This window comes from Teleopsis dalmanni, chromosome 1 (assembly GCF_002237135.1).
Source record: "Teleopsis dalmanni isolate 2A chromosome 1, ASM223713v2, whole genome shotgun sequence".
NCBI lineage: Eukaryota > Metazoa > Arthropoda > Insecta > Diptera > Diopsidae > Teleopsis > Teleopsis dalmanni.
Genome location: NC_051846.1, coordinates 51,410,065 through 51,423,324, shown reverse-complemented (window position 1 = coordinate 51,423,324; position 13,260 = coordinate 51,410,065). Strand labels below are relative to the sequence as shown.

General features: G+C 31.3%; 1 protein-coding gene across 1 annotated transcript; it reads left to right on the top strand.

Annotated features, from left to right (window-relative positions):
* Positions 1–7,245: 7,245 nt before the first annotated feature.
* Positions 7,246–8,300, top strand: LOC119681250. The gene has a single exon (XM_038094390.1). The coding sequence runs from the start codon at positions 7,389–7,391 to the stop codon at positions 8,298–8,300; it is 912 nt and encodes a 303-aa protein (XP_037950318.1). The 5' UTR covers positions 7,246–7,388.
* The last annotated feature ends 4,960 nt before the right edge of the window (positions 8,301–13,260 follow it).

The following is a 13,260-nucleotide window of genomic DNA, read 5'->3' as shown; positions in this document are numbered from 1 at the left end:
AATCATATTATAATTAATAACTAGTAATTACTCCAAAATCCTATAAACACATGACTTTAAAATCTTGCTGCGAAAAAATCATGGATATATTAATTAAAGATACACTTTTTGCTTTTTCATTTAGATTAAATTACTTAATAGTCATCGAAAATCTACATCTGTTAATAACACAATTTTATATCTATAACAAAAGAAATCGACACTAAGAAACACCTTTTAATACTTTCAATTGACTTCTTGAAAGCATACGAAAAGCAGGTAGATCACTCTTTTACAAATCGGACACCTTTTTGACGTCATCAACTCCGATTTGGCTGCAACTTTTTTATGAGCTCCTTTCAAAAAATAAGAATACCCGTATCTCGGGAAAAAATTTTATGGTTTTTTTCCTAGGGTCTTGAGAATTAACATTGTAGACACATTTTCAAATGGCCATAACTCAAGCTATATAAATGATTGGATCCTGAAATTTATTCGGCTTTAAAGATATTTGATTTAACTTTAAAAAAATAGTTTAATAATTAAGATTGTTTATATTTAAGTACTTATATTAATCGCTAAACTTCAAAAAAAAAATTTCTGATTGATCTATTCTATACCTAATAACAAGGTCCAATAAATATGTTGAAATTAGAATTTAATAGTAATCTCTTAAAGAAAAATATTTAATTTACGTTCAGTTTTAAATCATAAAAAGGTAAACGCTGTACAAGTTAGGTTAGGTTAGGATATGCCGGCGGTCCCAAGGAATTCACTAAAGTCTATAGGCGTCTAGTTACTCTACAACTAACAACTAGCTAACTAGAGTATTAAATAATTGCTTGAGGGGAGTGAATACGTTTAATTAAATTTTCTTTATTGAGAGAATTCGTAGGTTAGGTGATATTTACAATATAAGACTTAATTAACATACTTTATTATATAAATAGTCTTGTATTTTTTATTTTTTATTATGCTTTTTTTTTGTTTTTACATACATATCTGTTTACAAAATTTAATTTTCATAAGTGTATATTTAGTTAGATGTATACAGATTAAAATTTTGCTGTTTTTTTCTCAATGTATTTTTTTTTAAAACAATTAATTATTTTTACTATTTTTGTAATTAAAATTAACACAATTACAAGAGAAATCAGACAAATCACTAAGAATTCAATAAAAGTATTTCATGCAATACCATTTTCATATAAAATAAAGGTTCAGATATGTGATTAATTTTATTCACTATTAATTATGAACAGCTGATTCTCAGAATTTCATGGACGATACCAAGGCAGATATCAAAACTGGTTTCGAAAATTGTTTACAAAACAACAGAAAACCGCAATTTATTATACAATAAAGAAAACCAAGTTTTTTAAATACTAAATAACAAATTATGAAGAAAAATGAAATTAAAAATTATTTGGAAATAATTGCCCAAGTAATTATTGTTTGTTAAAAGAGCTTATTAATCTCAAAATCTCCCAAAAATTAAATCACAATGAGTTTTACATTTTAACAGATTTCGCAAATCTACAGATTTCTCGACTATCCAAAATGTATTTTGGTTGCAAAATTAAATGCGCAAATTTTAGTGAACTTTTAAACTTTATGGCAAGGTTTTGACATGGCCTTCTCCGAAAAATAATAAATTGGTTTTTTCTTTTTAGGTTGCACTTCGTTTCATAATGAAACTGCATGGGATTGGCGTTACTGGAACATTTTATAAATTGTTTTTGGTTTCTTTTTGTTGTTGTTTTAAAAAATCCGAAGAGATAGTAATATAAATATTTAAGAAAAAACTAATAATCATGAAACGATAACTTTCTAATGTTTTTTCTTCAGTGAGTGCGATAAAAAATTAGTGTTTAGTTTTTAACAATAATAATAATTCATATAAAATATTTTAGTCCAGTTGTAAATTAATAGGATTTAAGCACATTTTTTTTTAACAAAGATTCTTATATTTTTGGTATTTTATTTTTAAGTTGTTAATACTCTTTCTACATACAATTGTAAGCCAATTTATGTTTAGTACGTGTCGTCACTTCAATATTAACAGACTTCCAATAAAGCACTGCCTCTATAACAAAACAAATCTTCTCATTAACGCATACAGTTAGTGCTCAATTTTGCTCAATAACTCAGTTAAGTTGAACACTAACTGCATGCGTTAATGAAAGGATTTCTTTTGTAGTAGAGGCAGTAATCTGGTGGAAGTTCATTCATATTGAAATGATGAATCAAGTACATAACTTTTTTTTAGAGAGTCAATCTTAAAAACTGTAGCAATTTATTTAAAATTTAAAAATACAAATATATATAATTTGTTTAAAATTTTATAAAATCATGTGATTGATTGCTAACCCACATTTTAATTTAGTTGCAAAATTTTAGCAAATATTATACAGTTCACAGTTATAAATATATTTTTTTTAAATCATAGTACAAAATATTTTTACCTTAAATTGTATACAAATTACCTAAGACAATATTTTTATTAAAATGAGCTCTTCAAATTATTGTTTATGAGCTAATAGTCATGAATTCCGTCATTTTTTGGTATTTTATGCGATTTCTTATAAATAAATTTTTTTTTACGATTTTAAGGTGCATTTAAATTTCGAACTATTGTCGTTTTAAGGAAAAAATGTCGTAATTAACCGCAAAATTATCAAAATTTAAGTTAACGCGTCATTTGTGGCCTTGCCGAAATTAAAATACGCTACACATTAACTTTTATATCTTGAATGTTATAATGATTTGCCAGCATTAGCCAGCAAATTTCGAGGTATATTATGAACTTTAATATTGGCGAATAATATTTTATATTCGTGAAACAAATACTAGTGAACTAAACTATTAGTGTGAAATATCAAAAAATAAAAATATTTTGAGTTATTAATCTGTTTGATTTAAAATATTAAAGAGCTACCTTAATCTTTTTGGTTGGTGTTGAATATCACACCAATATATAATACTGAGTGAGGTGAAAATTTCATATACATAAAATTTCTAGTACGAAACCGGGGAGACGACAATATAAGTAATGACTTTAATAAAAGTGTTTCTTTTAAATACAGTAGACTCACTGTTTAAACGATACTACAAATATCCTATTATTTTTCTGCAGAGTTATTTGTGTAAAATAAAATGTGTTAAGGCATAACTGATATTAAGGCATAACTGATGACATTTCTGGATCTGGATATGCTCCAAAGACATAGCATTAAATATGCAAAATCATCCTACCTACCACAACAGTACCTTTTAAGCTTAAATTCCGAGAATTGAACAAGTATCAACATGAGTATTAGAAAATATAAATGCTCAATAGAATATTTATATATATATTTATACATATGTAGGTACTTATAACTAAATGATATTTCTGCAATCAAATTTCTACAATCAAAGACAACTAAATAAATTTCTCAGTGAAGTAGCATGACCTGGATATTATTCTGCTCGTGAACTGATGAAACTAGGTGCAACCATGCGGATTTTTCAGAGAAAAGGAGCTATACTTCAATGGTATATAATTTGTGCTGCTTCAGTAATCTATAGTACTGTATTTAGCTAAAAAGCCAAATATTTGCTTTCCCAGCCTATATGAAATAAGAAAAACAAGGGGTAATCTACAAGAAAGTTACCAAACTAAAAAAAAGATATAATACAACTAATTAATTATATGTATAAAATATAGCTTCTCTCTCAATGAAATATTAGGATATTGTGTAAAAGGAATCCACGTCAGGAACATGAGAAAGATAGTTAAAAATATGTCTGCTATCTGACACAGTATAACCATATATATGGTTATATATGTATATAGATATATATCTTCAGCTTTAAATAAATAACTGATTATGAGCTTCACATTTGGCAGGACCCGAGGACCCGATTCCTGGTACTTACAGTCTCAAAAATAATTATTTATGAATAATAAAATACAAGAACTATTTCCAAGACCACTGATGATGGGTATTTGTGCAATACTCGAAACAGCTGTATGGTCAGCCAAAAATTCAAATAATTAAAATAATATGAAATGAATTTTTGTTGTTGAAGTTCACTACTGTTCGAAAAAACCTCTTTATAAAGATTTAAAAAATTAAAAACAATTTCACATTAATTTTTTTATCATAGTCTTACTACAATTCCAGGTATCAAAAATTTTGTCAATACTCTTTCACCTCAAGAGTCATTTTTTTTGCAAAGATTCCAGAAGTTGCATATAAAAATAAATAAATATCGTGCTTCCAATGGACAATACTTTAAAATAATAGTTTTTTTAATAATTTATCAGAATCAAACATTTTTTCCATTTAAAAAATATCAGTTTGTGAGTTACATTTTTATACATGAGAGTTACATATTTTCCCGACTGCTTCAATATTTAAATGCAACGAAAAGAAACTTTTTAAGACGAATTGGGTTAGCTTTAAGGAACTGAGAAAACAGTTTATTTATATCAACAAAATACATACAGTTTTCATAGTCTCAATAGATTTTAGTTGATACCAATCACTACTACTTTCCAAAGATGAAATAAAAATAGGTTTACACCTTCATATTTTGTAAAATGCAGATTGGAGCATCCAACTTTCATACCTTCTATTATTAAGTAATGAAACCAGTGCCTTCATCTCACTTTCATTAAATCTAGTGGGATTTTGAATCAGAAACTATTGTTTCAATTATTCATAAGCTTCATTGCTGCAGATGAGTTAGAAAACTTTCACTAGGAAGACATCAGTTAAACACCTATATATATACATATATATATTATAAAACGTATATAGCCTATATATGGTTAAAAATATTGTTTAGAAAAAAGTTTTTGTTTCTTATATTATTAGGTTTATTATTGGTTTTTTAAACGTAATTTGTTGTATTTTATTAGCCGAAATGAAGCCAAATGTATTCATAATTACAGAACACTCTCAAAACAAATTAGAATTTAATTTTTCAGACAGTCTATTGCAGTTCTAATTAAATTAATAGTACCTAGATGCTAATAAATCATATTGTGCACAACCTACTGGCCTGAGCATTTAATGATGACTTCAAATAATTAATAAAAAAATTTGATTTGAAAATCAAAACATATTATTAACTAAAATCTACTGAAATTAAACTAACAGACAGTAAATCACATTTTATCGTACTTCAATTTCTTAATAAAAGAAAACACAACTATGAGTATCTGTATCTGAATACTCTCACCCCTCTGCTGCGTAAGACATAGGTTTATAAGATGAATTAGCGTATATCAAAAGTTAACAACCTGTTTTCAGAGATTTATTTAGATTTATTAATAAACTGCAGCGGTGTCGACGTATAATACAAGTTTTTACATAAATCCAAAGAGCAAATTGTGTAAATAAAAATAATGTCCGAGTATTGTGCGATGTGCGATGTGCGATGTGCGGATTAAAAGAGATGCCGTCGAAATTAAAAACAAACAAATAAAGTGCAAAATGAGTTATTAAAATACTAATTATATTTGCAATTAAAATGCAATTGAAAACATTTTAAATGCTTTGTTTTGTTTTTATTGATACTAAATTTAATTGCTCACTTTTATAAATTATTTTTTTATCCACACGCGATTATACGAGTGCTCAATAATGCACATAAACAAAAATTAATTGTAAAAATACAGACAGAAAAAAATACAATAATTATTTCAATAAATTCGTTAATGACAAATGCAGATAGATACTTTGAATTTGTAGTAATTAATATAATAAAAAAAAATAATAATAACAAAAAGCACATTAATTACATTGATGGAAAATCAAAATCAAAACAATTTTGCTACGTAATCAATGCAGTAGATACTTCAAAACAGTAATAAACTGTGCCAAGGCGGCGCCAATTTGCTTCATCCTGCCCCACTGCTAACTGCTTCCACCAACAAGCTTTGAGCTACTTTGCTTTGCTTGACGGTGACGTTTTGCACGCTACTACGTCAGTTGCTGTTTTATTTCGTTTTAGCCAAAACCGAAAAATATACATATTCATATACTCGTAATTAGATACAAATGTGTGTATCTACGAGATACTTTACACAAAATATAACGGCTTTTTGCTCATCGCATGAGTGACTCGCAATAAATTCTTATCTGCGAGTGTATCACATGCTACCAGCACTACTGACACATCATAATTTTGTTAACAAATTTTATGAAGAGAAAAATAAATCAAAACAAAGCAAAAAAAAAAATATTAATAAATAAATATACAAATAAAACTAATATAAAAATTTCAATACAAATTTTAATTTTGTTTAAATTTTTAAAATAACTTCGATCTGAAATTTTATGATCAAATTTTAAAAGCAAAAATAATTGTCGACCAACCTCTTCATAATATGGCAGGAATCTTATTTAAACCATCTATTTCGTATTTATTAAGTTATAGAAAATACATTTTTATATCCTCGAGTTTCATACAAATATTTTTCTAATGGTTATATATAATCAAAAAGTTACGAGAATTTAGTAATTCCACACAAAGTATTTTTATAATAGAATCAAGTCCTTTTTTCTGTATTGGTTGCGTTGTCAATAACAGACGTGTTAACTATTAGGACGCCGTGATGATTAGTTTGTGTTTATTGAACGAAAGTGCAAGACATACATTGGTATGTTCACTAATTTTTTGGACATCAAAATGTTAATATAGAAAGTTTATATAATATAAAACTTTTCTTTAAACCCGAAATTAACTGTAGAATTCAAAATGTCAATACACTTGTTTTTGATTATAATAACATTATGAGAAACACACATAACAATGTACCTTCTGCTCAAAAAGTACTCGGATTTTGTAAATAAAACACACAAATTTAAATTTTATTCCAAATTTATTTTATATATTATATAAAATATGCTCCTTGTGAAGCGATACACATATGCCAACGCTTAACCCAATCTTTCATACACTTTTCGTAGGCCCGTGAAGATATGGCTTTTGTTCCTTCAGCGAATTCTCTCTTACCGATTCAATCGACTGAAAACGCTTGCCACGAAGGGGCAATTTGAGTTTCGGGAACAGGAAAAAGTCGCACGGCGCCAGATCTGGCGAATATGGTGCCTGAGCGATGACAGTAGTGCTGTATTTGGTAAAAAATCGCGTACAACAAGATTTTTCCATAGTAAAAATCGCTAAACGCACTTGAGTTAGTTTCACATTAACAGCTGCTGTAAACAAACTAATTGACAGATGGCGCTCAAATTTGTACTATTGTGGCGTTCACTTTGCCATCTACCGGCAAAGGGAAACCAAAAATGACATTTTTGAGTTTAGGTTAAGCAGCCAACTTCAAGTTGACGCTAGAGAGAAATAAAATAGTGAATGAACAATCTAAACGTGTTTTTTATTTGTTTAATAAACTTATGGCACAAGGCCATAAATTGGTGACCCCGTCAAAAAAACTTCAAGGAAAACGCAAAATGCAAGAAACTGAACATGCAGAGACTCCAACAGAGGCAAATAAATTCCGGCCTATGGAAGCGGAAGCGTCGGCAGTGCAAGCGATTGGGCAAATGAAGTTGCCAAACTTTTTGACCAAGGACCCAACGTTATGGTTTGCGCAAATTGAGGGCCTACTACATATGAGCCGAGTCACAGCAGATTTATCGAAGTTCTATACAGTAATTACTGCGCTGGATGCAGAAACGCTGCAACAAGTTGCGGATATTGCAAAAAATCCTCCTGAAACAGGCAAATACGACAAATTAAAGAAAGAACTAATTTCTCGTTTTTCAGAATCGTCAGAAAAGCAGCTCATAAAGCTACTTACCGGTCTGGAACTTTCGAACAAAAAACCAAGCCAACTGGTACGTGAAATGCGCACATTAGCAGGCGCAAATGTCTCAGAGGAGGCATTAACAACACTGTGGCTGCAACGTATGCCAAACAGTGTAAGATGCATTCTATCAGCATGCAAAACCACAAGTATTGATGAGCTAGCAGAAATTGCTGATAGAATATTAGACAACAGTCCAGTACCATCTTACGTAATGACTACAAACGCCAACAAATTAAATGACAAGTTGGAAGCCCGCGTAACAACATTAGAAAGTTCGGTCCAACAAATAAATCAGCAGCTTATGAACATAGCAGCAACTTTAGACAGATTGGAGAAACGAGACAATCGTGGTAGAGACAACAGCCGCAGCCGCAGCAGTTCTTGCAGACGTGAGAAAGTCTGTTACTACCACATAAAATTTGGTGCAGCAGCGACTAAATGTAGCCAACCGTGCGAGTTTGGCAAACGTAAAAGCGAGAATCGACAGGGAAACTAGCGAGGCTGTCGTCATCAAACACGGTTGGCGACAGCATAAAAAACCAAGAGCTACGTTTACATGTTTATGACAGAAAAAACAACATTAATTTTCTAATTGATTCTGGGTCAGCTATATCACTACTTCCACTACCAGGCATCAATCCAAAAAGTAAAATGCAACCAGACGATTTAGTTCTTTATGCAGCGAACAACACTGCAATCAAAACTTTTGGCAACAAGCAACTAGCAATAGATTTAAACCTTAGAAAAGACTTCAACTGGTATTTCATCATCGCTGATGTTAAAACAGCCATAATTGGGGCAGACTTTCTCACGCACTACGGCTTACAAATCGATTTGAGGGCAAAATCGCTCATTGATACGCAAACCACGTTACAGTCAAAGGGTCTACTGAAAGAAGTAGCCCACGAAAATGTTTCGACAATAAATTCATCCATCAAATTCCATGACGTCATCGCAAAATATGTTGACGTAACAAATTTGAACAGGTACCAACTACCAACAACAAACAGCGTTCAACACAGAATAATAACAAATTGCCAGCCAATATCAGAACGCCCACGGCGTTTTTCAGGTGAGAAATTAAGAGCAACCAAAGATGAGTTCCGTGTATTACTACATCAAGGTATAGTGAGGCCATCCAGCAGCCCCTGGGCAAGTCCTATACATTTAGTAAAGAAAAAAACGGGTGGATGGAGAGCGTGCGGTGACTACCGAAAATTAAACGCCCACACCCAACCTGATAGCTACCCAATTGCGCACATTGATGACATAGCCGAAAGACTACACAGCAGTAATATTTTCTCTAAGATCGATATCACGAAAGCATATTATAACATACCAATGAATCCAGATGATATTGTTAAAACAGCGGTAAGCACACCAATAGGTCTGTTTGAATTTGTCGTGATGCCATTTGGTCTAAAAAATGCCACACAGACTTTTCAGCGATACATGGATTCAATATTTCGTGAATTAGATTTCGTGTTCTGTTACTTAGATGACATTCTAATATTTTCGGAAAATGATACTAAACATAGAGAACATATTGAATGTGTCCTACAAAAACTAAAAGCTGCTCGATTGGTAATCAACAGTTCGAAATGCGAATTTGGTGTAGAAAAACTCACATTTCTTGGATACGAAATATCAGCGACAGGATTAAATCCCCCACAAGAACGAGTTGAAGTGATTAAAAATTTTACAATGCCAAGTAACATAATGGAACTTCGACGTTTCCTGGGCATTATCAATTTCTACAGAAAGTGTATTCCTAAGGCAGCACAAATGCAAGCGCCACTAAATAGTCTCTTCAAAAATTCAATAAAGAATGATAAACGAAAAATTGTTTGGACCGATCAACTTAAACAAGCTTTCCAACAATGCAAAGATGGTATAATCAACGCGACTAAGCTCACATTTTTAGCACCTGACGCACCCATGTGTGTAACCACAGATGCATCAGACGTAGCAGTGGGCGCTCACCTACAACAGCTGAACGGCGAGACATGGCTCCTGATAGCATACTTCTCATGCAAACTGAAACCATCACAAGTCAAATATAGCACGTATGATAGAGAGCTACTAGCTGTATATCTAGCAATAAAACACTTCAGGCATTTACTGGAAGGTCGAACCACCATAGTAAAAACGGATCATAAACCACTAATTTATGCTTTTCAACAAAAAATGGAGAAGGCATCCCCTCGGCAACTGCGTCATCTAAATTACATCGCGGAATTTACGACGGACATTATTTTTGTAGCCGGAAGCGACAACATAATAGCAGATACATTGTCCAGAATAAGCCAGATAAACATGCCGCTAACAATTACCACGGAAGAGATAGCAGAACAACAGAGCACTGACACAGAACTAAAGCAAATTCTAAACGGCCTGTCGTCACTAAAATTGAAAGAGCTAGTGTATCCGAATGGCGTTAAAATTTTTTGCGACACTTCTACTTTTACAGTTCGTCCTTTCATTCCTCAAACCTTAAGACGAAGAATATTCGACACAGTTCACAACTTATCCCATTCCGGAAACAGAGCAACAAAAAAACAAATAAGTCAGAAATATGTTTGGCCGTCGTTAAAAAAAGACATCACGCAGTGGACTCGAACCTGCATTGCATGTCAAAAATCAAAAATTAGTCGGCATAATCAATTTCCTCCGAAAGAATTTCAACACACAAGTCAACGATTTGACCACGTACATATAGACATTATCATAGTGCCTGAACATAAAGGGTATAGGTATTGCCTCACGATGATCGACAGGTTCACTCGGTGGCCAGAAATCGTGCCCTTAAAGGACATGTCTGCAGAAACTGTAGCAACGCAATTTTATTCAACATGGATTACGAGATTTGGTTCTCCTAAAACTATAACGACCGACCAAGGCACGCAATTTGAATCAGCACTTTTTGAGTCCCTTGGCAAACTGATAGGTGCAAAACGCATCCGAACGACACCGTATCACCCAGCATCAAACGGGATGATAGAGAGATGGCACAGATCATTAAAAGCCGCGTTAATGTGCAACAACAAGTTCAAGTGGTTTGATATTTTACCTACGGTTCTCCTGGGCTTAAGAACAGCCTGGAAAGAAGACATAAATGCCTCTGCAGCTGAAATGTTGTATGGAACGACATTGAGATTGCCGGGTGAATTTTTCAAAGATGAATCTGACACAGATGATCATCAGTCATTTTTATGCAAGTTTAAAGAGTTTATTCAAAACGTTAAATCAACTCCAGCAGCGCATCACATCAAGAGAAACATATTTGTTCACAAGGATCTTTACACATGCACGCATGTATTTTTACGCATTGACCACAACAAAAAACCACTCGAACCTCCATACTCAGGTCCCTACAAAGTCATCAAACGCATTAACGACCGTCTTTTTACAATCGAAATAAATGGAACAAACAGTAATGTCGCGGCAGAGCGATTAAAACCTGCATTCACGGTTGAAGATCCACAGCAAACGAAGCCTCCACTGAAAACATATAGCAATCCAGTTAAAAGGCTAGGCACCAAAAAGCAAGTGACGTTTGCAGATACAGCATCAACATTTCCACCGTGACTAGCGCACTGAGGAGGGAGTAGCTGTGGCGTTCACTTTGCCATCTACCGGCAAAGGGAAACCAAAAATGACATTTTTGAGTTTAGGTTAAGCAGCCAACTTCAAGTTGACGCTAGAGAGAAATAAAATAGTGAATGAACAATCTAAACGTGTTTTTTATTTGTTTAATAAACTTATGGCACAAGGCCATACTATATATCAAGAAAAGGTGTACCAACGTAATAAAAGATTTTTAAAAAAGCTCTATTACTTAAGGATACTTTTTGAGCAAAAGGTACTTGTTAATAAATGAATTTATTCCAGGGTGACAGCAAACTCTCTAAAGAAATAGGACCGCAATACCACTCTTGCTAATAGATTTTTATGAACATTATGAATATGAAACAAATGACATATAAATGGAAATCCGTAGCTATTTTGCAATTGAAGAATATCCCTTAGAGAAACTATTAGAAAAATAGGACTGCTTTACAACTTCAGCAAATTAATTTTAATGAATGTTTGGGATATAGAACAAATGCCAAAAAATACGTCCTGTAACTGTTTTGCAATAGAGAAATTATTTGAACACAGATCACTTAGGAAATAGGATCGCAATACGATCTAAGTAAATTGATAATTATGAATACTCTTGAAATGAGAGTCAAGTTTTTTAACATCACTCTAATGCTGTAATCCTATTCTCAAAATATGACGCCTTATCCAGATCAAAATATAATCATTAGCATTATTCCAATATTATTGCTTAAACTGAAAACTACGATACCACAAGTATATAATATCAAAAACAGATTACTTTCAAGAGAATATAATAATCATTGAAATTCATATTAATACTTTTTGATCGTACGCAGCATTGATCTACCTTTTCTTTCATAAAATGTATTCCTTGTATCCTTGGTCATCATGTATAATGACCATTATTTTAAACAAACATGTTGCAAAACTCTTTAGTTATATATCATTTTCATTTGATATTTCAACTAATGTTCGGTCACCTATTTAATGGTGGTATACTTATTCTTCAGCAGCCATTATAGGCCCTCTACTATCTTTCATTAAAGCTATCGGTTTTGGAAAAATATTTTAATCCGACTAAGGGACATCCCTTTTCCATAATAATAGATATTATCTTTAAATCTCTAATTATAGTTTTTATGTTATATAGGACGCATAATTTATTATATTATAATAGTAAGAAAAAAAATATTTACCTTCTGATAGGCAATAATAGTTCGACCTAGGCACAAAATATGTGTGAAACGTTTGGGGGAGATACCAAATCGCGTACTCCAAATATTATATTGAAAGTTTATTTATAAATGTGTATAAAAATTTAATATTTAATTTTTGAATTGTAAATTTTTTCTATTTATTTATTTCATAAGTTAAAAAATTTTTAAAAATAATAGAATAAATACAATATATTAATAATTAAGTATATAATTATATAAAAAGAGCTCTTTCAACATTTTTATGAAATATTTCATAAGAAAAAATTAACTCTATCGGTACGGGTATTAATATATTAGAAACTCTATAAATAATTATTTAAAATTATATACTTAAATGAATGTATAGAAATGTATAATTTTATAAATAGATTAATTGAGTCAAATCAATTTCACAATTTTTATGTTTACTTCAAATTACATGGTGACTTTTTTAAAATACTGAAATAAAATTTTTAGTCAATGAATTTCATGAATAAAATTGAATTTAGTATGAAATATATTGATATATCTGATAAGCGGTTGAATGAAATTATCAGCACTTCCAAAGGTAAAAAATTTTTGATAATATTGTTTTTATTTTGAGAAATAAAAGTTTTTATCAAATGGCGTGTGGCGCCAAAAAATCGAATGATA

What these genes read in the sequence shown, in the direction of transcription:
- LOC119681250 (XM_038094390.1), top strand. Translation starts at nt 7,389, where the DNA reads ATGGCACAAGGCCATAAATTGGTGACCCCGTCAAAAAAACTTCAAGGA.